Source organism: Ornithodoros turicata, chromosome 3 (genome assembly GCF_037126465.1).
Source record: "Ornithodoros turicata isolate Travis chromosome 3, ASM3712646v1, whole genome shotgun sequence".
NCBI lineage: Eukaryota > Metazoa > Arthropoda > Arachnida > Ixodida > Argasidae > Ornithodoros > Ornithodoros turicata.
The window spans coordinates 62,539-85,971 of NC_088203.1; the positions used below are offsets into that span (position 1 = coordinate 62,539).

At 46.5% G+C, this 23,433-nt stretch overlaps 1 protein-coding gene across 8 annotated transcripts in view; it reads right to left on the minus strand.

Annotated features, from left to right (window-relative positions):
- The window catches only part of LOC135389787 (paired box protein Pax-5-like), a 54,026-nt gene that overhangs the window by 9,014 nt on the left and 21,579 nt on the right, over nucleotides 1-23,433 (minus strand). For 4 of the 8 annotated variants that reach the window (XM_064619826.1, XM_064619825.1, XM_064619823.1 and 1 more), the window contains exons 1-2: nucleotides 16,561-16,750; nucleotides 271-297 (exon numbers count right to left, since the gene is read on the minus strand). In XM_064619826.1, the coding sequence (XP_064475896.1) occupies nucleotides 271-283 (13 nt within the window). In that variant the 5' untranslated portion in view covers nucleotides 284-297; nucleotides 16,561-16,750. Of the gene's footprint in view, nucleotides 1-270; nucleotides 298-16,560; nucleotides 16,751-23,433 lie in introns of those variants that run through there. The other 4 variants (XM_064619822.1, XM_064619819.1, XM_064619821.1 and 1 more) reach the window with 1 other exon arrangement.

Below are 23,433 nucleotides of genomic sequence, written 5' to 3' on the forward strand. Positions count from 1 at the left end.
TGTGCCCTTTTTCCAGTTTGGAAAATATTTAGACGGGTGGAATTGCCTCTGTGAAAGATCGTCGTGTGAAAGAGGCAGTTTTAAGTTCACTTCATTGGTCGACATAAGGTGAGGATATATTTCAAACATTCCCGCACAATGCCCAACCTTTCCCTCCTCCTTTATTTTTCATAATAAACATATATACTTCACCCCCACCCCTCATAACAAGGAAAATGGAACTCACTATACGAGAATTCAAGGCTAACAGCCGTTGTTTGAAATACTTACCAGTGTGAGGCATGGATATCTTGAAACCTGTAAAATAGAGAAAAAGAACAATTCAGTTTCTTCTGTGTTTGTTGCACTACGTTTGTCAACTCATATGGTTCCTTTATATCTTGGCAGGATATCTACAGACATGTGCAATACTCTGCTTTGTTTGTCCTGCATCTTCCGTCAACATTTTGGGCAGTTCGATTCTTAGTAGTATTAACGAAAGACCCATAACTTTGCCAACAAAAGAGTCTTTAACTTTGCTTGTATGCAACATCTACAGACGTGTTCAAATATATGCCCTTTTTGTCCTATTTTGCATCTTCCTCCTATATTCTACACCGTCCGAGTTTCAGACGTTGGCCTATAATTCCTATAAGCGCTTCTCGGGAGGGAAAAAAAATGACCAGATCTGTATAGAATGTCGCACGATGTCACAGATTCTGGTCACGCGGTTTCGTAGCCACGTTTCCGGTGCGATAGCCCATTTAAGCTGATGTGGGCCAGCTCAGATCATCTCGACATTTTGTAGCATATTCTTTTTAGTGCCGGAACCCGGGATAGCCCCTATACTCTTCTTCTGAAGTGGAACAATTAACACATGTAGCGTAATCGTAACGTATTTCCCCCCCCAACATCAACAATTCATAATTCGGGGCTTGACGTCGCTGAAGACAACTGTGATCCTCCCCCAACATCAACTGCCATTATTCAATTGGAACAAATCCTTGTCCCATTGATCGTCTTCCTGGTTTTCGCCCTTGCTCCGATATAAGTCGCACGTAGAAGAACAGTGGGCTTGTATGTGCTGCAGTCACCGGGCTGATCGCCAAGTTAGACACTCTCCTGCCTGCCGGCAACGCTGCACTCAAAAACGATACCACCAACCTCCTTTAACTAAACGCCCAGCAGCTGAAGGAGCTCGACAACGCCGTCCAAAACGAGATCGACGATGAGGCCTTCGACACAGTGTTCACCACCGCATCTCGGTACCAAGAGGTCTGCTTTGCCTTATCGAGAGCTCGACGAGCAGCAGCACTGCACTCATTTGGCCAAGCCGCTTCTCGCGATACCTCCGGTAGCATGACAGGAACGACCCAGATACAATCCATTCCCTCGCCCTTCCCAACCTTCACATGCCGATATTCTCGGGAAAGTTGGAAGACTGGTAGGGATTCTGGGATCACTTCCGAACCAGCATTCACGAGTGCTCAGAGCGGCCGAATCGAAAAGTTTAAATACCTGCTCTCATATGTGACTAGTGCGGCTAAACGCTACACCAAAGGGCATCGGGATCTTGGAAGCCAACTACAACGAGCATAGCTAGCTTCACACAGCCAGTTCGGCAGACGACTTCTCGTGGATGCTCATATCGATAACTTACTGAACTTGCATTCGGTTTCCACCGCCAAGGATGTTGGCAAGCTTCGAGAGATCTAAGGCAACATTTAGTTCAGGGCTGGATGTCACCTGAACCTTAGTGTGCCGCAATCTGCCTGGTTATGCCGTTGCCCTTGACCGTGTTCTCATGTACTGCCTTCCGGAGGACTTTGTCATCGAGTTTCGCCAACGGCAAATCGGACGCGGGAAGGTTCTCGAACGTCGCAGTGGGGCGAGCAGATCCATAAAGCAGAACTCAATCAGTCTCTGACATTATGACTCTTCTGCAGAGCCACATTGAAAGTCGCGAAGATTGTCGTTGCTCTTACCGCCTCGCAGCCACAGTCTTGACGGGCCTAGCACTGTCATTAGCCGCTCGATCGACGATCCGATGTCCGCGCCCTTGCCCGCTGTGCGAGAGTGACCCTCGTGCCTATTAACAACTCCTTACGGCTCCACTTTCTATTCCCTTCGCTGTAGGATTCCAGTTTACTGTCCCTCCCGTTGTGTTGCTCGTTGAAACATGATGCTACAGCCGCCTTCTTCCGTAGCCAGATCTTCCGTACTTGGGGTTCTTCATCTGCGAATCAGGTCTGACTGCAAAGCGGCCATTCCTTCTTCAAAAAGACAAAAAAAAAAAACAAGAAAGAAAAGAAAAAGGCAAGCTCCTGCTGGTCAAGCCCTGTTGCTTGAGATGTGGCAGGATCAGCTACTTTGCATGGGACTGCCAATCCTCAAGGTCGCTAACCTGCTATAATTGCGGTGGCCATCATCTGCTCTGCTTTGCGACATTCAACGCAGCAAACTGGAGCTATCACCGAACACCTCCAATAGGCGCGTTAAGTACTGACTTCTACCAGCTCCTGTGGCATAGTGGTTAGGGTGGCCGCTTCCCACGCCGAGACCGGGAGATGAGACGGGTTCGAATCCTGACGCCGACTGTGCTGTCTGAGGTTTTCCCTGGGTTTTCCGAAGACTTTCCAGACGAATGTCGGCACAGTTCCTTCTGAAGTCGGCCCAGGACACATACTAACCCCTCTGTCCCGCACTCCTCCCTGCTGTCCTCTCTCCATTTCTCCACGTCTGTACGCCGCTCATAGCCACAGTTGCTCCGTGGAGCTACCACGGAATTAAAAGAAAGAAGTACTGACTTTTGCACTCAAAAGGGAGTGGCTCTGTTTAACCCTACAAGGAGCCTCTGTTTGACGCTCCAAATCCTCGCCTGCTTGCCGAGGATCCACGTTTCCGCTCACATCTATTTCTGCTTCGGAATCTTGGCAGACACTGTAGGCACGCGGTTTTTGAAAGCGTAGCATTGAATGAATTTATTTTGCTAAAGGCTAAGTAGTTGCAATGAAAAAAATGGCTAGGAATCAAGCGAGCTGTATGGTGCATAAGTCGTTGCGTTCTGCAATGTCGCTCACACCAGCGCTAGCACAGGTGATCAGTGATGGTTAGTTTCCCGACATGGATCGATCGCTCATACTTGTAGCGCAGCCCAAAAGACACGAACGAAGACAATGATACCAGACAACTACGTACTCTCAACTGAACTGCTTTAATGAGTATTTACTAACTATCTCGACTTTATCCTTCAGTGCAGGAACCTCCAACACGCGGCTCGCGGGGCTCCAGCAACGAAAGAGAAACAGAGAAAGAAAAAGAAAGGAAGGGAAAGACGAGAGTGAGAGAGAGAGAGAGAGAAAGAAAAAAAAAGCTAGTAGACGCTATGGGCAATCGTGGGCCTGCGGAAAGCCCTTTAGTTTATCGGAACCATAGCTCGGCGTTTCGGACCTTCGAAACTCACGATCACAATCATGTGATAAGGTGTGAGTTCTGGCCCTGCTACGAACTGACGTGAAGGTCGACATGGCGTATCGGTGTGGTCGATCATGCCGCCTATTAGTGCACTCACCAGGTAACACCACATTTGTTCTGTTTATCAGTGGGATATTATCCGGTGAGTGCTCTAATATGCAGCATGATCGAGCTTACCGATACGCCACGTCGACCTTCACGTCAGTTTGTAACAAAGCGAACTCACCCCTTATCAGATGATTGTGATCGTGCGTTTCGAAGGCCCGAAACGCCAAGCGGTGATCAGGACTCTCGGCAGGTTGCTGTCAAGGCTGCCACGGAGTCATCTCGAGCAAGAGACATCGAAGTTATCAGTGTTGCAGTGTTGTATCAGAAATCATCCGCTCGCAATCGGAGGGGGGGGGGGCACACAGCTTACACACGCGCCAGAGTGAGGGCGCTGCAGTGGCGTGATTGACTGGTTAAAAAAACTGGAGAAGAAAGCGCCGCTGGTGTTCCCGGGAGGAGCTGGTCACGAAAATGAGCGGAAGCAGGCTGCGATCTGCATCGAAACCCGGATGGTAAAATAAACCATTCTCTTGTTCTTTACGATGTCGTTTGTACTTCCTCCGAGAGGGTGAAGTGTCGGGGACGACTCCGAGCGTGGGACTAGTGTCTTTTAAGGAACTGAAGGTAGAGGATTTCCCACATTTGGCGCCCAACGTGGGGCTCGAGCCTGTTCGCCTGGAGAATGTATGTTTGTTTTGGTAATGTTGTGGCATGGCACCCGAGGGTCAGCCGATGTACTTTGTTTATGTTCTTTTCAGTTCCCCTTTTCGTGACCAGCTCTCTGCTGCCCGGGTTAGTTGTAGGCCGCTACGCAGCTGCGACTTCAGGAGGCAGAGTGAGGTCCCCGCAACTCCGTGGTCCTGCTCCCGAAAGACACCCTGCCTAGTCGCAGTGGAACCTGTAGTACTTGCGCGATAGTCCTATGATCTGGAACTATCGATGACGTCTCATCGACAACTCCGCACAGGCTAGCATCTGCAGGGCACGCACTACGGCTACCTGACGCCTAGTCGGCCGCACTGGTGGCCCGTTCGGAGAATCCCTTCGCGGCTTCGGCTGCAGCCGAGGTACAGGTCATTCCATGACACCCACCTCTGTTGGTGAACGAATTTCTCCCGCCGGATTACGAACGCAGTTTCCGAAAGGAGCTGTATAAGCGGACTCAGCTTTGCGACGAGAGGCATGTAGAATTAAGGGCGAAACACATGTACGACAAAATGCACGACCCCTCGTGCGACGAGTCGCACAGTTTCGTGTCACGAGTTATCGCGTGCTGCATCAGCAGACACACGGGCGGCGACATCCTTACGACATGTCGCTCTGAACCGCCGTGTTGCTAGAACAGCGCGGCCAGAGATACACCTTGATAGATAGATTAGGAACACGAGAATTATTCTCTTTTGCTTTATTTCGAAAAGCCCCATTTGTCAATTATAGCTGAACGAATGCGAAGGCGACAAGGCAAATAAAATTTGGTGGCAAATAATAGTGTACTAGAAGGGCGGAGGAAAGAAGTGCTGAACAATTTGAAGTTTGAGTTTGATTATAGAGAAAAAAAACGAAAAAAAAACCCCGGAACGGAACAATTTGAAATATCCTTGCACAGTTGGTACAAGGCTTCTGGTTTTCGGTATTTAGCGAAAAGCAGCATAGATAAACGTAGACCGCCACAATCTTGACGCGGTGGGTGGAGATGATTGGTAGACCATTAATCTCCGGAATCAACTTGCTCAGTTTTATTTCCTTTGACTTCATGTGGAAGTACAATGGACGGTGAAATCATTTCCAAACAAAATAGTAAACAACTGCGCTCTCACAAGGTCAGATTACAAGGGCTATGCTTAGATTAACCTTAGTCCTGCTTCATCAAGAAGGGGCCTATCTAGAGCCTGGAGCAATCCGTTGACTATGTCAGCCCTTTCCACCAACCCAATGTAAAACGCCACCATCAAAAGCTAGTGGCCGGGCGAAATAATCACTGATCAGATCCAGTTTTGCACGCCGAACGTGTGAAAACCAAAACCGAACAACACATATCCTACTACTAACCTAAGAATCAGTGCACACGCATGGCATTTGAGGCTCACTTCACGGGGATAGTGTGCCACATATCACCAAACTAAGTTCCTCATATATCATCGTCGTTGCTGACATAAATTACTGCAGCAAATAATCAGATCCAAACACACGGGAAGGGTACAAGGGTCCATTCTGTAGAATGGACCCTTTGGCAAAATTATGATGCATGATACGCCTGCTTGACTGAAAAAAAGAAAGGAGAGAGAGAGAGAGAGAGAGAGAGAGAGAGAGAGAGAGAGAGAGACAAAAAAAAAAAGAAGAAATTTGAAATGTGCGAGTAAGCGGCGTGCGCGGTTGCAATGCTGAAACACAGTACCCCATCGGTTAACTTTACAACGTGCTCTCTTGCCTCTGGCAAGGAAAAATAGAAATAGAGATACACTAATACAAAACATTCCAGAAAGCAAGCGCGAATGTGCAGCAGCAATTTGAACAACGAGACTGGGAGGTGACACGGGTTCGAATCCTGTCACCGGCTGTGCTGTCTGAAGTTTTCCCCGGGTTTTCACAAGACTTTCCAGACGAATGCCGGCACAGTTCCCTCTGAAGTCGGCACAGAACGCATACTAACCTCTCTGTCCCCCACTCCTTCCTGCTGTCCTCTCTCCATCGGTCGACGTCTGTACGCCGCTCATAGCCACAGTTGCTTCGCGGCGCTAACACGGATTAAAAAAAATTAAAAAATGAACATGAACGTCAGACTGCCGTAGCAACGCAAGGACAGTGATCGCGTACTCACGCGATAATGGCGTTGAAGCGAATGATTTCGTTCGAAGCCGTACACAGTGGTTACCGTTACTACCGCTAAGAGACATAAGTGCAAGGCGAGCTCACGATATCTGAGTGCAGCGTGAGTGCGAACACAATAAACGACCCTCTGTTTACAAACATGTTATGTCACGAGAAGACTGGTTCGAGGTTATATTTTGCTGTGGTGGGCAAGAAGCGAGAAAAACGCGTTGGCTGATAGGCTGATAAAGCTGATAATACCCACCGGCATGCTTTGTGCGGCAGCATTACGTAAACAATGACGTAGAGGCGCAGGTCGTCTATAATCGCAGTCCTTCGCGTTTCTACGCCAACGTGATGGCAAATTATCGCAGAGGTGCTGCCCCGCGGTGTGAAAACACGCGGGACTCACGCAGTCGGCGATCGTGATTGTGCATATCGTGAGCTATCGCGATGCATGAGAATTTTGCCGACCTCTGCCTCCGGGAGGGTGAACGGGTCGAGGACGACTCCGAGCGTGGGATTAGGTAAAGAATTTCCCACAAGTTCTTGAATACCATCGAATCACAACATTCACAGGCCCACCTTCACACCTGAGCTCTGCCGCGGCCACCGCCACCCACCGCCTCTTCGGAAGGACCGAGCGGTCGAAGGTCGTTTTATACCTATAGTTCCGGAATTCGAAGGCGTCAAAGCGTCTCTTCCATAATCCCGTGTTGAACTATCAAGCCTCCGGTTGACGTCGGTTTGCGCTCTGCAGTGTTTCTATGTCGTTGCGACCGACTACAAAAAAGCGTCGGGAGTATGGCCAGCTCGAAGTCACATCTGAAGCGGACGGTAGAGGAGGAGAAGCGCACCTTCCAAGAGCATTGGGAGGTAAAGTATCTGTTCGCGGATATAAACAATGTCCCGCAATGTCTGATGTGCAAAAAAAAAAAAGCAAAAAAAAACATATTGCTGTTCCGAAAGAGTACAATCTCCGACGTCATTACGAAGCGCTTCACAAAGAACAGTACGCACAATTTACTCGAGAGATCCGTGAAGAAATAAAGGTGATGCGGCTCAAGTAGACCTCTCCCTGTCTATAAACAAATGACGTCATAGTGTTCGACAGCACCACCAATTTGGTAGAGTAGAACAGCTCTCGAAGATAGGGGCGAGGATAGCGAAGAAATCCAGGTCTTGAGGGGATTACGATGGTCTCTGAAAGGGACACGACCTTCGGTCCTATTTTTCTTTCAATAGGAGGCAGGGAACAAGCGCCCATTCGTGGAACCCAGCCGTCTTCTTCCAATTTGTTTCGGTTTCAGTCTGTCTACCAACGTCATGATGACGTTTCTCGGGTAGAGGTCTATTGGCAGCCACACAACAAAAGAATGTTTTTCGTAAGGCTAATGGAGAAAGTGAGGTCGCCGTTGAAGCAATCTTCGCCCTGTCGCAGTTAATCGCAAGAGCGTCAAAACCCTTCACAGAAGGTCCTTTCATAAAGAAGTGTCTCATTCATGCAGCTGAAATTGTGTGCCCAACCGCAAAAGATTTTTTCATGAGATTAGCCTTTTTGGAAATACTGTCGCTAGGCGTGTTGAGGGCATGGGTGCAGCTTTGGAAATGCAGCTGCGCGATACTTCGAAGAATTTCTAATTTCTATGCATATTCCATAGCACTTGACGAATCCACACACATAAATGATATTGCTCAGTGCGTTTCATCCGCGGTGTCACGCACAACTTGAACACATACGATGAACTGTTTGATCTGCTCCCTCTCAAATGGACGACAACGCGGAGCGACCGGTGGAGCGCGGTAGAGGCAGCATCGAAGCAGCAGGTCCTAGGTGGGAGAATCTCGCGTCAGTAGCGACTGATGGAGCCCTTCAAAGGTTAATCGCAATCTAGATCGGGTAGCCCGCTTTAAAGACACGCTTGCAGAGGAAGGCGTGCCCACGAACGTTCAAGTACACTCTTAAAAATGAACTTCACCGCATAGCACGCTCCTAGCCAATCATTATCTCGAATGATATCGTTATCTGCCCTGATTTGTTGAAAACGGGGGGCGTACGCCTTTTCTGTGACAATTATGAACAGCATAAGTGTCACAGAAATGGCGTACGCCACCCGTTTTCTACAAATCAGGGCACACAACGATATCATTCGAGATGATGGTTGACTAAGAGCGTGCTATGTGGTGAAGTTCATTTTTAAGGGTGTAGGTCGCTGTATCCTATACACTTTTATAAATGAGCTTCACAACATAGCATGCTCCTAACCAACCATCATCTCGAATGATATCGTTATCTGCCCTGATATGTTGAAAACGGGGGGCGTACGCCTTTTATGTGACAATTATGAACAGCACAAGTGTCACAGAAAAGACGTAGGCCTCCCGTTTTCAACAAATCAGGGCAGATAACGATATCATTCGAAATGATGGTTGGCTAGGAGCGTGCTATGCAGTGAAGTTCATTTTTAAGAGTGAAGGGTGCGTCATATGAAGGGACAAACCAGCCACTCTCTCTCACTCATCCTCCTTTCACTCTTACATTTTTTGCTCACTCACCCACTCTTTTGCTTGAGGCTTTGTATGTGTTTGCCCTTTCTATGTTGTTCCTGCCTCAGAACATCAGTTCTCTCTTGTTCTACAAATATGTCGACAGCAAATCGTTTCCCTCCGGATGTCTGACGTCAGCCGTGTTCTGTCCATGTTTGGAAACACATACGTATGCAAAAAGTTCTTTTCAATGATAAATGCCAAAAGGACTAAGCTGATGTCCCAGCCGTCTGATGGCCATCTTCGAGCCCAGTTGAGAATTGCCACTACGGTCAACCTACAAGTGAACCTCGGGAATCTGGTGAGGAAGAGAAGGCCTCAAGTGTCGTCAACGCAAGGAGCGCGTCCTCATGTAACCTTGTTCGCGTTCAGCTTATTCCGAGGTGCATAGACTCCTGTCGTTGGCTGTAATAAAGTCGATATTTTCTGTTTTACTGCGTATTTCCTTCGGGCTTCTCTCCTAGACGATATAGGATCGTAGCCAACGGCATCCATGTATCGCCCTGAGAACGAGTTCTGTGTGACATTAAAGACAGTTGAGTAAGTTGCCGCTACGCCACTCGGCCTCGGCCACGCGCTCCCCCAAATCAGGCTGAGTTTTTGTGTTACGTTCATTATCCGCGGCCCGCCGTGGTGTAGGCCAGGCCAATGCGGCCCGCGACCCCTGCGGCGCGCATTGGAGACCCCTGCTTTATTTCAACATATCGTCTGACTAAACGGGTACGTCATCTGGGTCGCCGTTTTCACCATCACCGGGCATTAGCGACCAGCGGTGCCACGTCGTCATCCCGTTTACGCCTGACATGGCGCAGCCGGCAGGACCAGAAGATTCATCGGGTTTCAAGGCAATATCGTTCAATGTTTTTCGGCCCACATTTTGGACATGCTTCTTCTTCAGTGAGTCACTTTCTTGGGGTAGTGCCGAAGGCTTTCTTTTTTCTTTTTTTTCTTGTCTTTTGTGAAGCTATATCTTGTCGATGTCAGCAACATGTTCCTTTACGGCAGTGCTTCTAGCGTTCTCTTTTTCGAGACTAGGAGCCCCCTTGAGTAAGTTTCAGCCTGTCTCGTTAATGCAGACAGTAGTTTATAATTTGGTGTCTCTGCAGAGCAATTTTGCGGTGGCTGAACAAAGTGTTTCACCTGCATTCCACGTTCAGCGTTTGACGTTGTTTTTCTGGCGTTTAGGACCAACCGTGCGTTAGCCTAACATTCTCTTGTTCCACGTGAAACGTAACGAGACAGTTACGGTAGCATCTTTTGTCAGCGTTCTGTTGCTATTTTTCGGATTTTCATTTTGCCGCATCTAGCAAGACCCCAAGTACCTTTTCTCATTACAGTAAGTCATTGTTCCTTGTCGTTACCCCCAAGTCAGCGTAGCATGCCTTGGGAGCGTATGTGTTGCGGGTTCTGGACTTGCATTCCCTGACCTGTCCCACCCCATGTGATCGTAGCATGTCCTGACCAGCGGAGCATGTCGTCATCCCATTTATGCTTGACACACCAGCTCGCTCGCTTTTTATCTATTTTATCATTAGCAAACCGGCTCAAAGAAATAATTCATTTCTGCTCATTTAGCACCGACTTCAAAGTTTTGAAGCTCGCTTTATTGCAAAACGGGAAGCGTTACACCTACCCTGCATACACTATCCAGGGGAGCATCCTTTGCACTGCCAAGTTTGCTGTATACCTGGAAGATGTAAGGATAGAAGTTCCTTCCTATACTAGATGCCCTGGCAACACTACCGTGGCACTGTTCTGGACAGTGGATACTTCCAAGGCCACAGTCACATTTCAGCTGCTAAGTTCTCTTATTTTGTTAATGTTGATTCAGAGAAAACACATTTGAAAGTAGCCATATCATATATAAGCTTGGAATGATAATGAAGGTGTTAAATAAATTGTGAATACGTTTCGTTATATGACTTGCAATATTATTTAGTTTGGGGGCTTGGAATGGGAAACGCAAAGAAGCACCACGTTGGAAAGAATATCCAACATGCACGCGACTCACCTCCCATTGTTTTCTTCTATCCGTCATCATCCAAAACCCACATTATCGCACCTGATGTACATGGCGTGTGGTACATTTTGATCTTCGGCTGTGCGGAGTATAGGGCAGTAAACCTTTGTAGTACAGCTGATGGACCAAGAGCATAACTTTGAAGCAGCAAATGGCCCAGCTGAATACCCTTACAGTATCAGACATTTATACACACAAAGTATAATTGTTCAACTGTTGCGTAGAATCGTTCTATATGCTGTTGTATAGAAACCCCTACAGTTCTACCCTCAAAAGTACAAAGTTGTACCTTTTACGGAGTTTATTGGAAGGAGTCTAAGGAATGCGTCACCTGGGGCCCTATTCCGATCCGTGTCGGTATCGCGAACGTGTCGTTCGGGAGCGAGCGCACGTGGTATGTGACACCAGGGATGGGCAGTATTTAAATACATTGTAATTAAAATACTGTTTAAAATATAAATACATGTATTTATATTTTGTATTTAAATACAGACTTGCAAAATGAATTTATAATTATATTTAAATACCAATTTTCGGGTATTTATTCTTGTAAATACTTTATAAATACTCCTAAATACAGTACATACTGATTCTTAAGTTGCCTTGGATTTTGCCTTTCGGGAAGAAGGGTGAGTTTGGGGCGCAGTTATGCCGTGTTTGCGCTAGCATGCGCATGCAACAAACCATTTTAGATGACAAGTTTCTCACTGTTGTTGCGGACAACGGTCGCGACTACCCACCTCGTTGTACAAAGCATCTTCGTCAAATTTAATACAGTCATTTTTTCATGGGCACCTGAGGAGATGCTTTTCTTCTTAGCGAATTCGATTGTATACGGAAAAAAAACAGAAGATGCCTAAAAGATGCAGTCTTCGAGAAACTTCTAATATTAAAATCGCCGAGATTGTCTAACAAATAAATGCTATTGTTCGATGCTGATTTGTTGTTATGATCATCGTTATTTCTGTAATTCCAGATGTCATTTTCCTCACAGTATTTATAATAGTACGTAGTTACGGTATTTAAATACTGTATTTATATTTTGTATTTAGATACTCATGTTGAAAAGTATTTATGAAGAGTATTTAAATACCCCTTTCAATAAAGTATTTTGTATTTATATTTAAATACTCAGAAAATGTATTTATGCCCATCCCTGTGTGACACAACGTAATGCTAGCGATGAGAATGTGGTATATTCCCTCGCGCCCCAAACGCGTCTCTCTCGCGGGGCCGACAGCCTGCAAGGTGGCTGCAAGTGGTACGCTGCAAGTTACTTCGCGTGGCTCCTATCAACACCGGCACGGTTGGTTGGCACCGGTATTTAGATCATACGACAACGCGTTTGTATCAAATGAGACTAATTTCTTCATGAGACCGCTTCACTGCGGAGGCTACACTTCACTATCATCCATGTGCGGTATCAGCACAATACACAAAGGTATGCCTAAAGCTTACATTTCTCCACTTGCAAACTGTCCTGACAGCTGTTTCGCTGGAATTTACTATCGCGACTAATTCTCCCCACTCCTTTCGCCTGTGACTAGTTCACCCATAGCCTCCTATATAGGAGGCTATGGTTCACCATACGTTGGGTGATAAGCGCGAGACTTTTTCTCATCTTCAACGCGTCGTTGTCATCGTCGTCTGCTTTCAAAACAAGCAGCATTCCACGTGATTCTCTTCCTGCTACGAATTGAGGCTTGTGCAGTGTGAAGTCATGTTTGGTCACATGACCTTGGAAAAGTTATTGCCGTACTGAAGTCATAGTAGGAGGGCATCCCGTGAGTTGTTGCGGTATGCGTGCAATTACGGAAGAAAATTGTAAAAAGACATGCTGTTGCCTCATTCGGGCCGCAGAAAGACGCCAGTGACGCATCCCCATGTTTTCCCACGTCACGTGGTTACAAGGCGCGCAAAGGCTGTGTGCGACGTCACAAGCATCATTGGCTGAGATCGCGGCGTCTCGTTCCGAGACGTTTTAGCTCCGCACCCAAGTATAAACCAGGATGGGAGGTACCCGGGTTCGAATCCCGGTGCCGGCTGTACTGTCTGGGGTTTTTCCAGGGTTTTCCTCAGACGCTTTCAGACATATGTCGGCACAGTTCCCTTAGAAGTCAGCCCAGGATGCACATTCCCCCTGGGCGTCAGTCGTGACTTTGCCAACCTTTGTGAGGCCGACAACGGTGATCCCTTTCACCACCACCTAAACCAGCTCGCATGGCTCAGGTTAGCGTGCTGGCCCTGTCACGTCGAGACTGGAAAGTACCCGGTTTCGAATCGCGTTGCCGGCTATGCTGTGTTGTGTCCGCTCAGCCAGACATCCCATTCCAGAATCCTTTATTGATAGCGATCATCATGGTGCTTCTTACACTCGCGCGCTATCGGCTCTGCGCGACACCACATGCTGTCTGTTTTTTTTTCTTCCGGGTTTTTCCTCAGACGCTGTCAGACATATGTCGGCACAGTCACCTTAGAAGTCGGCCCAGGACGCACGTTCCCTCCAGAGCGTTAGTCATGACGTTGCCAACCTCCGTGAGGCCGACAACGGAGAGCTCCTTCACTTGCACCACCACACATACCAAAACTGGCGGGTACCGCCCCCCGGTGGTCGTAATCACTCCCTACCGATACTTCTCTGCAGACACTGTCGGTGGCGCTCGATATAGGGCCCCTTGGGGTGAGTTTGCAATAAAAATATAGAAAGAAACCTCATCAACGTGGATGCGCCACTGTGTAACACTCGTCAGTTATAATCAGAAAAGAACGAAAAGTGCAGATCATACATTGACAACATACACGGGCTACAAGCCATTTCTGGGATAGACTCGAGCTGCTAGAAATGCCAAAGTTGGGCAAGAACATTTTCAGTTCGGGATTTCAAGCATGCCCCACTCACACTTGCATATATACACTTAATACATTGATTTTACTCGGGTTTTTCATGGATGGACCTGCCTTGTGGTTTTACTGTATTGACTATAGAAGGTTAAGCGAATGAGAAGCACGAACAATGAAGCCCTTGTGAACATCATTAATGGGATGCGCATGTTTTTGTGAGGTTCCGTAGCCTATATTCCTCGTGTTGTCATTTCATCTTCAAACTATATATAGGAGAAATGGCGGAAGTTTTTTATTTTTTATTTGTTTGTTAATGTCGTGTTAGCGCCGCGAAAAAACTGTGGCTCCGAGCGGCGTACAGATGTGGACATATGGAGAGAAGACAGCAAAAAGGAGGGAGAGACAGGGAGGGGGGGGGGGGCGGAATTCTGCAACCGAAATGGAATCTGAACAAATACCCCTTTTTGCATGGTCACAAACGGCCAGGCCGAGAGGATCAAGAAGGCACTGGGAGTCATTAAAGGGTTTGCCGTGTTTGAGAACGTGTCGTATCGTCCCTCCTCTGTCCCTTTCTCGGGTTCCCTTTTTTTTTCTTTTTTCTTTTTTTGCGCTGAAGAAGGTGACGGAAAACAGCGTTGACTGTCCATGGGCGCGGTTCTTTTTTTGGCAGCCTCAGCAACTAATACCGTGGAAACGCTCGCTCCTCATATAGGACGTCGACTAACGACACCTATAGACTGGCTTTCCTAATTAAGAGTCCAATCTGCCGAATCCCGAACACAGGTCTAAGAGGAGGAACGTGAACCACTTTTGGCAAGCTGGAAAAGAAGCTTACCGCGAGTTGTGAAAGGAACTACGGGGTGTGCCGACGTCATCTACAATATGAGAGAGCGCGCAATGGTGGTGTCACTTCGAGATACCCGAAGATGTGTTGCAGAAAGATGGGTATCGCCAAGAAGGAAGTCCTGAGGCTCAGTGCCCTTAAGATGCAGGACCAGATGACTATGGAACAGTGCAACAGTATGTTATATATCAATAACAATATCAGTATAACAATGCATACGCTGTTTTGTAATTTATTTACCTGGAAGAAGAAAAGAATCTCGTCCAGCTTGTGTTTCATTTCGATACTTTATTTCGGCTGCGTGGCTATCATGAGAGGTCATACCGCAACGTTGTATATAACTGGCTATCAGAATGATTTCAAAGCCTCCATAATAGCTTATTCACAAGTCACGGCGAGCTGAGCACAGATGGGAGAATGATGTCAGTGATGTTGACTGCCGGTGCCAGACCCCACTAAACCTCTCAACCCCCAACACAGAATTCGGCGACACACCTGCCTCTTTTTCCGGTGCACCCACTCCAGGGGTAGCCTTTGTTGTTTTAGCTATAGACCCATGTCGGTGACACAGTGTTTAGACACAACGTAACCTTAATAATGACCCGCCCCCATTTTCTAAACATATATTAGGCTTTGTTTGTATCTGTCCCTTCTATGTTGTTCCAGCCTCAGAACATCAGTTTCTCTCATATTTAGCATATTTTAATTTGTATGTTCAGACGTATATCGCTTTTCTTTACTGCAGGTAGTGTACGCTCCACGCGATGCAAAATCACCACAAATATACTTTCGATATTCGGTTAATTAGGAAATGACTAGCATTTGTGAATAACATATATGGATATGTGTGTGTGTGGATCTTGACGGTACGAAGTAACATATTTTCCTTGCTACACAAATAAAACATTACTATGTCATCGCTATCGTTCTGTATACACAAATAGCTACTAGTCCTCCCCCGTTCTATGCAGGCACCTCAGTAGACTTCCGACGCCCTGTCATCCCTAAAATAATAATAATAATGGTACCGTGATGTTAAACGTAAGGTTTGTCGGCGCAGTGTGGCGACATGTTGCACGTGCCGCAGGGTCCACCTGGGGTTCTTTTGACGTGTGCCGGAAATCTCCAACACACGGTGTTGAAAGCAATGTTCACCTCCCCCACATTGCTACCGCCCTTAGCCGGGATCGAACCAGCGACCTTGAGCTCAGCAAGCCAGCACGTTACCGACTGAGCTACCGTGGACGGTTCTGCCGTCCTTAATTCAGCGCATTCGGCGTCTTGAGATTTGCCGGACTGGAAAGGCGCGAGGTGAAGGTCAGAAAGTTCATACCACCGGACTGGATAAACGAGGTTTTCGATCCGTGAGCAGCGCATGTCCGATACACTAAATGCATGCTTAATTTGTATAGCAGTTCTGTTTTGCAACGTGTACTGAGATACTTTGAGTATATGCCATGCCACTTCGTTTACCGAATGCCTCTGAGCACTCGGTTAGTAGCTGTTACTGTTTAAAGAGAAGCCGCGAGTAAAATTTGGTGCCACAGCCTGTTCTGCATGAAACAATTTTCACAGTATACGCCATATAGCTTTGCAAAGGTCAACTTGCAGTTGAAGCATGTCTCATTGTCTGCACCCTGTTACGATTACACGAACGCGACAGAAACGGGTAGAGTTGGTTTATCGCAGCAAATCCTCTCCTATCATGCCGTGTCAACCAATCTGCTAGGGAGGATTGATGTGAGGAGGTGTGATAAGTCAACTCGACCGGTTTCTTTCGGGTTTATGTAACCGCTGCTTGTGCGACAACAATCAAGTGGCTGTCAGGAAATGTTTTCAACAAAGCATTGGTGGTATCCGTGGAGATGTGTGGATCGAAGTGAGGATCAACACTAGACATCCCCAATGCTTTGTTGAAAACATTTCCTGACAGGCACTGCATTGTTGTCACAGAGAATTATTATTACGTCATGCCCCTAAAACGTGCAAATCAACATACCTGAATCAAGTCAACTCAACCGGCCTTTTTTTTTTTCAAATCTTCTATCACATATTTCAACACGTTGCGACCCGCGTACCACGAACACTGAGACTCGAAACCGTTCCAGCACCAAACTTTCCGCAACCGAATTTTCGCTACTCCCTTTCTTCCTTGCTAACACGCAGGAACGAAAAAAGGATGACGTCATAAGCACGCGTGCGGCACGCGCAAGTCTCCATTGGCTCTAGGTTTCGCCAATCCCGAATGCCGTTGTCACGTGATTGACATGGCTCGGTAGAAGTGAAAATGGCAGCGAAAGCAACCGTCGTGAATTTTTAAACGTTCGCCATCTTTCTCACTCGTTTTTGTTTTGCAAGATTAGTCCTTTTCAGGGGAGCGACAAAAACAAAAAGGAAACATGGTGTACGACACCTGCCTCAAATTTTCTGTGTCTGCACGCTACGGCGTGGGGGATTAGCAGAGGACAGGCACCGCCCAGTGGGCAGGTGGCGATGGGCGGAGCATGCGCAGCGAGTGAGGAGGTCGCAAAGGAAGTTTTGGTTTTGTTTTATGTCGGTGCGCTGTTGGTGTTCCGGCGTGCGACCGTGCAACGGCTAGCTCGGCCCACCGTCATCAAGCGATCAATCTCCAGTTTGTTTGTGCTGTCAGTAAATTGCTTATGGTTAATGTTTCTGGCAGCTGATCTGCGAAGTCTCATCACAATGACATTAACGGAATATGTGCCACAACCGAAACATGTTTGAGCTCGAAAACGATCGCCATTGTCAAAATTTGAAATGTGGTGAGTTCCGCGATACGTGTGAGTACATCGAAGCAGAAGCCCTATAGGCCGGGTGCCGTCGATATTTCAAACAGAGCGTGTTCGCTACTACTCCACACACTTCTACTGAGCACAGTTCTTGTCCTTTGCAGCGTATTTAATGTGCCGGGGAAATGTGTGAAAGAGGCATGAAGGGAATTGTGAGAGCCAACTCTTGCGTTGACGGAAAATTCCAACCACTGGGCCCTGGTACTATGGTGAACAACCTTCGTCCTCGGCGCTTAGGGTGGAGAAATGTGTGCAACGGCACATCAAAAAGGATTAGAATGGGGTTAAAGCACGTTTTTTTTTTCTTGAGTGGGATTAGTGAGTGCATGCGAAGTTGGGATGCAATCAGAGCAGTAGCGATGGGGCGAGAGGGGCAGCTGCCCCGGGCGCCCTCGCCAGAGACGGCGCCGAAGGCGGGCCCTGGCAGGTTGGTTGGATAGTATAAAACGGGAATGAAGATAATTTGAAATTACCATCTGGGCATTGCAAAAAAAAGCGTTTTCTTTTCTGTATTTACAGAGCTTCTGAAGGCAGTAAGGGAAGGGGGGGGGGACGCTTCATGTTCACCCTGTCCTGGACGCAAACTCGCCACACGACGGCTCTGGATGCAATACAAGTAGTGAGTATGCAGCAAAAAAAAAAAAGTAAATAAATAAATAAATAAAAGAAGAAGAAGAAAGTTTAGGTAGAATTAAAAGTTCGCAAAGTGATCTATACTGCGGAATGATTATGATGATACTTGCGAAGTGTTTCTAGAGTAGTCAAAATTGTCTGTTGCAATCGAAAAGACCGTCCTTCCTGCGATTATATCTTGCGCGAACGTACGGCCTTATGGAAGGTAAGCCTTTCTTTCTTGATTAATACGCCCTTATTTGCAGTCTTAAAATCGCAAAGGTTAGCCCAGCGTGGTTCAGAGGTGGGGGACCTAAATATTCCCTTCTCTGTGGACCCACCCATGTGGAGATTATTATCATACTTCGGAGGAAGATAACTGAGAACCAATAAAAGCGAATGAAACTCAGTTCATATTTTCCACCTTAAACATACGGCGTTTGAATTCCATTGAAATGTGATCGCGGTTGAAGGACGTTGAACATATATATACAGTATGGACGAGCATGCCCTATACAGAAATTTTCGTCAAGCCAGCCTCGGTAGCTTAGTCTGTCTTGCTGAGCTCAAGAGCGCGGGTCCGATCACGGCCGAGAGCGGTAGCAATGGCCGGGGGGGGGGGGGGGAGGTAGGCATTGCTTCCAGTTCCAGCACCGTGTATCGGAGATTGTCGGCGCACGTCAAAAGAACCCAGATGGTGGAAATTTCCTACCCTGCGGGGTTGTATAGGAGAAAATAATATGGTCCTATATGGCATGGTAGGAAAAAATGGTCTCGTACGGGCTCTCCGATGATGCCTCTAGACTGCTGCGAAAAAAAAAAAAAAAAAGAAAAAAGAAAGAAAACAGGGAAAAGAAACAGTCAGCGAAGCTCGTTTTCGAGGTATCTATAAGTTAACGAGCCTCGTATGATAAAATATATCACAGGGAAAATAGCGACCTGTCGCGTCTTAGCCAAACTCGTTTATGAGAATCACGTTTCTTGAAATGCATGGCTTCACGATGACTAGTTTCGGTTTCTTTTCCTTCTTCTGTGAGAATACGCGCTATAAAGAAGACGAGGTGTCACCCTTGAAGCTCTTCTTCATCCTTGTATGTCTCGGCCGGGCGTAATCTGTTAATATTGGGCGGCTTTCATCCAAGGTGAACGGTCAACCCGCTTGCAATGTAATGTATATATAGTATTAATACCTACTGCGCAGCAACTGATAGCAGACTTTCAGGGACATGCTTTATCATTGGATATCAAAATACAGGATTACTTTCATCGTGTAATTGTAACATTACAGACGGAGAACCAGAACTAAAATATTCGTTATTAACAAAACGGAACGCCCTCATCTGTACCACTTCTATATTTCAGACACTGTGGTGATTGCTTCCGAAAACTATACAGCTACTATATATACAGCACACGACTGAACTATAATCAGTAATAGAAAGCTCCAACGCTTTGGAAGCAAACAGTTTTGTGTTGAACAATCGCCTTAATTGAGTGAAACCCTAAAACGTGCACCGCAAATCCTATAATGCAGGTCACAAATAAATGCAATCCCAGATGCTCATACTTTTTAACGGGGAAAGATGTACTTGGTCTACTTGATGTTTGCATTCAAAAATATTATCGACTCCCTTTTGTGCCCTTCACTGCTCACAGCATTATATAGTTTGGTTTCTGGAGGAACACAATTGAAAATGCAGAATACCTGCAGACCTTGCCGAATAATAGAAGTTGGCAAAGTCTGGAAATGTCATACATTGCAGATTTATATCGGCTGTTGTCCCGCAAGTCCTCCTTTATACGAAAATCGGAACTTCACAAACGCGTCTGAGTTTGTAGCAAAAACGCAACTCGCTAAACTATGCATGGACATCTGATGCTGGAAAACGAGGCTCACTAAACTACACCGAAAGAAGGAACCAACGATTTTTTGTATGTTTCCGTTCACCTTTTTATTATTTTCTTTATTATTTTTTTTTTCATACATGCCGACATACGCAGCCTTACGCAGCATCGGCGCGCACGGGACCATTCTTTCTTCCAATGCCGACTGGGAGCACTCTTTCCGGAACCCTTTTTCCCCCGAGACCCTTTTTTCAGGAACTTCCTTGAGGCACGTGCAGCATGCCGTCACACAAATTCATATACGTGATCATCATTTCAAAAGATGTGTTTCTACCGACGTTGAAAACTCAATCCGGATAAATCGTCACCCTCGGCTAATTCGACCAGCACTTCCGATTTCCGCACTCAACGTTGAACACCTGTTTTCAGGATAACCACCACCGTTTAGTGTCCCCCTAACGGTTTCCGGCCAATGAAGAGGATGTACCTTAAAAATCGTGGGTTGCGTCTTATTGCGTGATTATCCGAGCCCATGTAGATGGGGGTTCAGTTAATGACTTGAGAATTTTTTTTCTTCTATCATTAGAAATGTACATTGTAAGATAAAGAAGGGGTAAGGAACGTCATCTCGCTCTTCCGAGTCTTATTTCCACAGTGTACTATACACCGTTTTGTTATCCATCGGTGCAGTGGCGTAGCCCACGTATGGTGAACCATAGCACAGGTGGTTCAAACCCGGGCCCCACGGAATCGTACATTTAGTAGTGAATTTGGGAGCGGGAAAATCCTCCTCCCCTACATGTAAAGTCCCCATAGAACACCTGCCGAAATATGTTTCTGGCGGGGCAACGAGTCGTGTGCGGCACCTCTGAAGGGTCTTTGATCAAGACTGGTTCCACAATATGGTGAAGACGATGCGGCCGTTCTCGCATCGGTATATCACCTCTTTTTAAGCTCAGGTGGGCGTCCAAAGAGCTGGCTGGAGAACAGAAGAAAATGACAGAGCTCCTGCTAGGTACCCCAGAGCAGAAGTCCTCCATCAATGGACAGGCACGAAAGTATACAGAAACATACGGTAGCCGAGGGCGATTTTTCAAAGACACGCTTCCAAAGTCAAGTGGAAATGACAACAATGCTCAGCTAGAGGTGTTCAAGTAAGTTTTTAGAAAACCCCCGAACAGATGTGGCCCTGTTGAACGAAGCATCTTTGTTCATTAAACATTTAGTTCGCGTCATGACGTTTAATAGATTTTTCTATAACAGCATCATCGTCAGATTTAATACAGGCCTTTGTTCATTGACACCTGTGGAGATTAACGATGAAAGATGAAAGTCACTGAAAAGTTTAGCCAGCTGTAGGATTCCAACCTCAGAACATCAGTTCTCACCTGTGGAGAGGCTAGGCTGTTGTTTGCGAATTTGATTCTAAAGCCGAAAAGAAGACGCCAAGAAAATGAAATCTGATAAAAACTTCGAATGTTAAAATCGCCATGATGATCTAACAACTTAATGGTATTGTTTCTTGCTGATTTGTTGTTATGATCATCGTCTTTTTCTCTAGTTCCAGATGACACCTCCTTCACGGTATTTATGGTATAGTAGTTACAGTATTTAAACACTGCATTTATAGTTTGTATTTAAATACTCATATTGAAAAGTATTTATGCAGAGTATTTAAATACCCCTTTCAACAAAGCATTTTGTATTTATATCTAAAATAGTGAAAAAAAAAAGCATTTATGCCCATCCTTGCCACTAAGTCAAGTTAGCGTCGGGTCGCAACAAGAAGATGAACACCACATCCAGGGTCTTTCCCAGCACACCCCGAAATCTTGCAACAACCCCCCCCCCCCCCACACACACAAAAAAAAAAAAGAAAAGAAAGAGAGAGAGAGAGAGAGAGAGAAAAGAAAACCGACCAGAAAGGCCAAAAACTCCACAAAAGCAGCAGATATGATTGTCACCTCCCCTACGACTCACCCCCCTCCCCGAGATGAAAATCCTGGGAATATCCCTGACCCCATCCTCACTGTCTGGCCGTACCAACCGGTATCCTATGAGAAGCTCGAGAAGTGTGTCGTCACACTCTAGAAACAGAGCTTCACCGCATAGCACTCTGCGCGCCAACCATTGCCACGAATGCTAGTGTTATCGCCAGTGATTGGAATACAGAGGGGGGCGTACGCCCTTTTTGTGGCAATTTTCGTAGATACAAATTGCCCCCAAAAGGCGTATGGCCCCCTCGGTTTACGAATCAGAAGCGATAACCCTATCATTCGTGGCAATGGTTGGCGCACAGCGCGCTATGCGGTTAAGTTCTGTTATTAGAGTGCAGACCGACTCCAGTATGTCCTATAGAAGCTGCATCTCGGTTGTTTTCGAAACCGTTCCAAACTAAAGTAGAGGGGATTGTACCAGTATATATATGCATAACGTGAACTTAACCACATAACTCGCGCAACCTTCCTGAATGACATCGTTCTCTCGGAATCTCTCGGGAAAACGGGTGGCGTTTGTGGCACTTATGAAGTTATGTTAATTGCCATAAAATATCAGTTTTTCACAAATCATACTCTACAGTCTATGCAATGCTTAGAGTACAAGTGCTGACTTTCTTCACCATCCCACTCTTCAGTACTAAAACGGTATAGCAGCCGACGTATGATGTTCAGTGCCATGGTTACTGATAGGTTATGCCCAGGGATTTTCCCAGCATCCCCCCCCCCACCACCACCACCAATACCCCCAAAATACCTGCTCGAAAGGCCAAAAACACCTCCAAAGCAGCATCAAAACCTGCGTAAAAAAGAAGAAAAAAAATACACATACATAAATGTGAGTGCTATACGACGGGTCTTCGAAATGGTGCGTTTTCAGCAGCAGCGGTCCGCTTTTATTACTGCTTATGCTCACAGAATGCTAAAATTTCAGACTGGGCCTGTTGGTACCGCTGCATCGTATTAAAAGCGCCAAAACAAGGACAGACGACGACAACACACAGATCGCATGAACAACGAGTGATCAAAGCATGGTGGAGAGGCCGGTTGATGACAAAAACTCCCAAAAGTGACGGAGACCGTGCTTGACTGGGGGCCCAGCACCTTACCGAAGGTAAAAGGGTGGCGGTCGACTGCATGCATCCGGTGCTGCAGGATCTCACGTTCCCGCTGGTAGACGGGGCAGTCGATAAGTAGGTGGTGTAGGCCAGCGCGCAAAGGTCCGACTGCGCGCGGACAAGGCATTGCCTCATATAACTGGGGTAAACGCAAGCTCAGGCGGATGTGATAAAGAACACGGACGGATACACTTGTGGAACGAGTATATGATTGAGTGATAATTTTTTATCCCATGCAGATAAAGTATATGATTTCTCAATATGTCTCATGAAACAAATGAGAGGTAAAGAACCAGTGACTGATCTTCAATCCATCCAAGCGTGTTATTTATCAGCACTGTTACGAAATGCGCCATTTCAAGCAATAAATGGGAAAAAAAGAAAAAGAAGAAAGCGTGGCGCGTCCATGAGTCCAAACAGGCTCATACATTCGATCTTCCTAAGCCTATAGACAAAATATACGCTATAGCGCCTGAATCAGTGATTAACC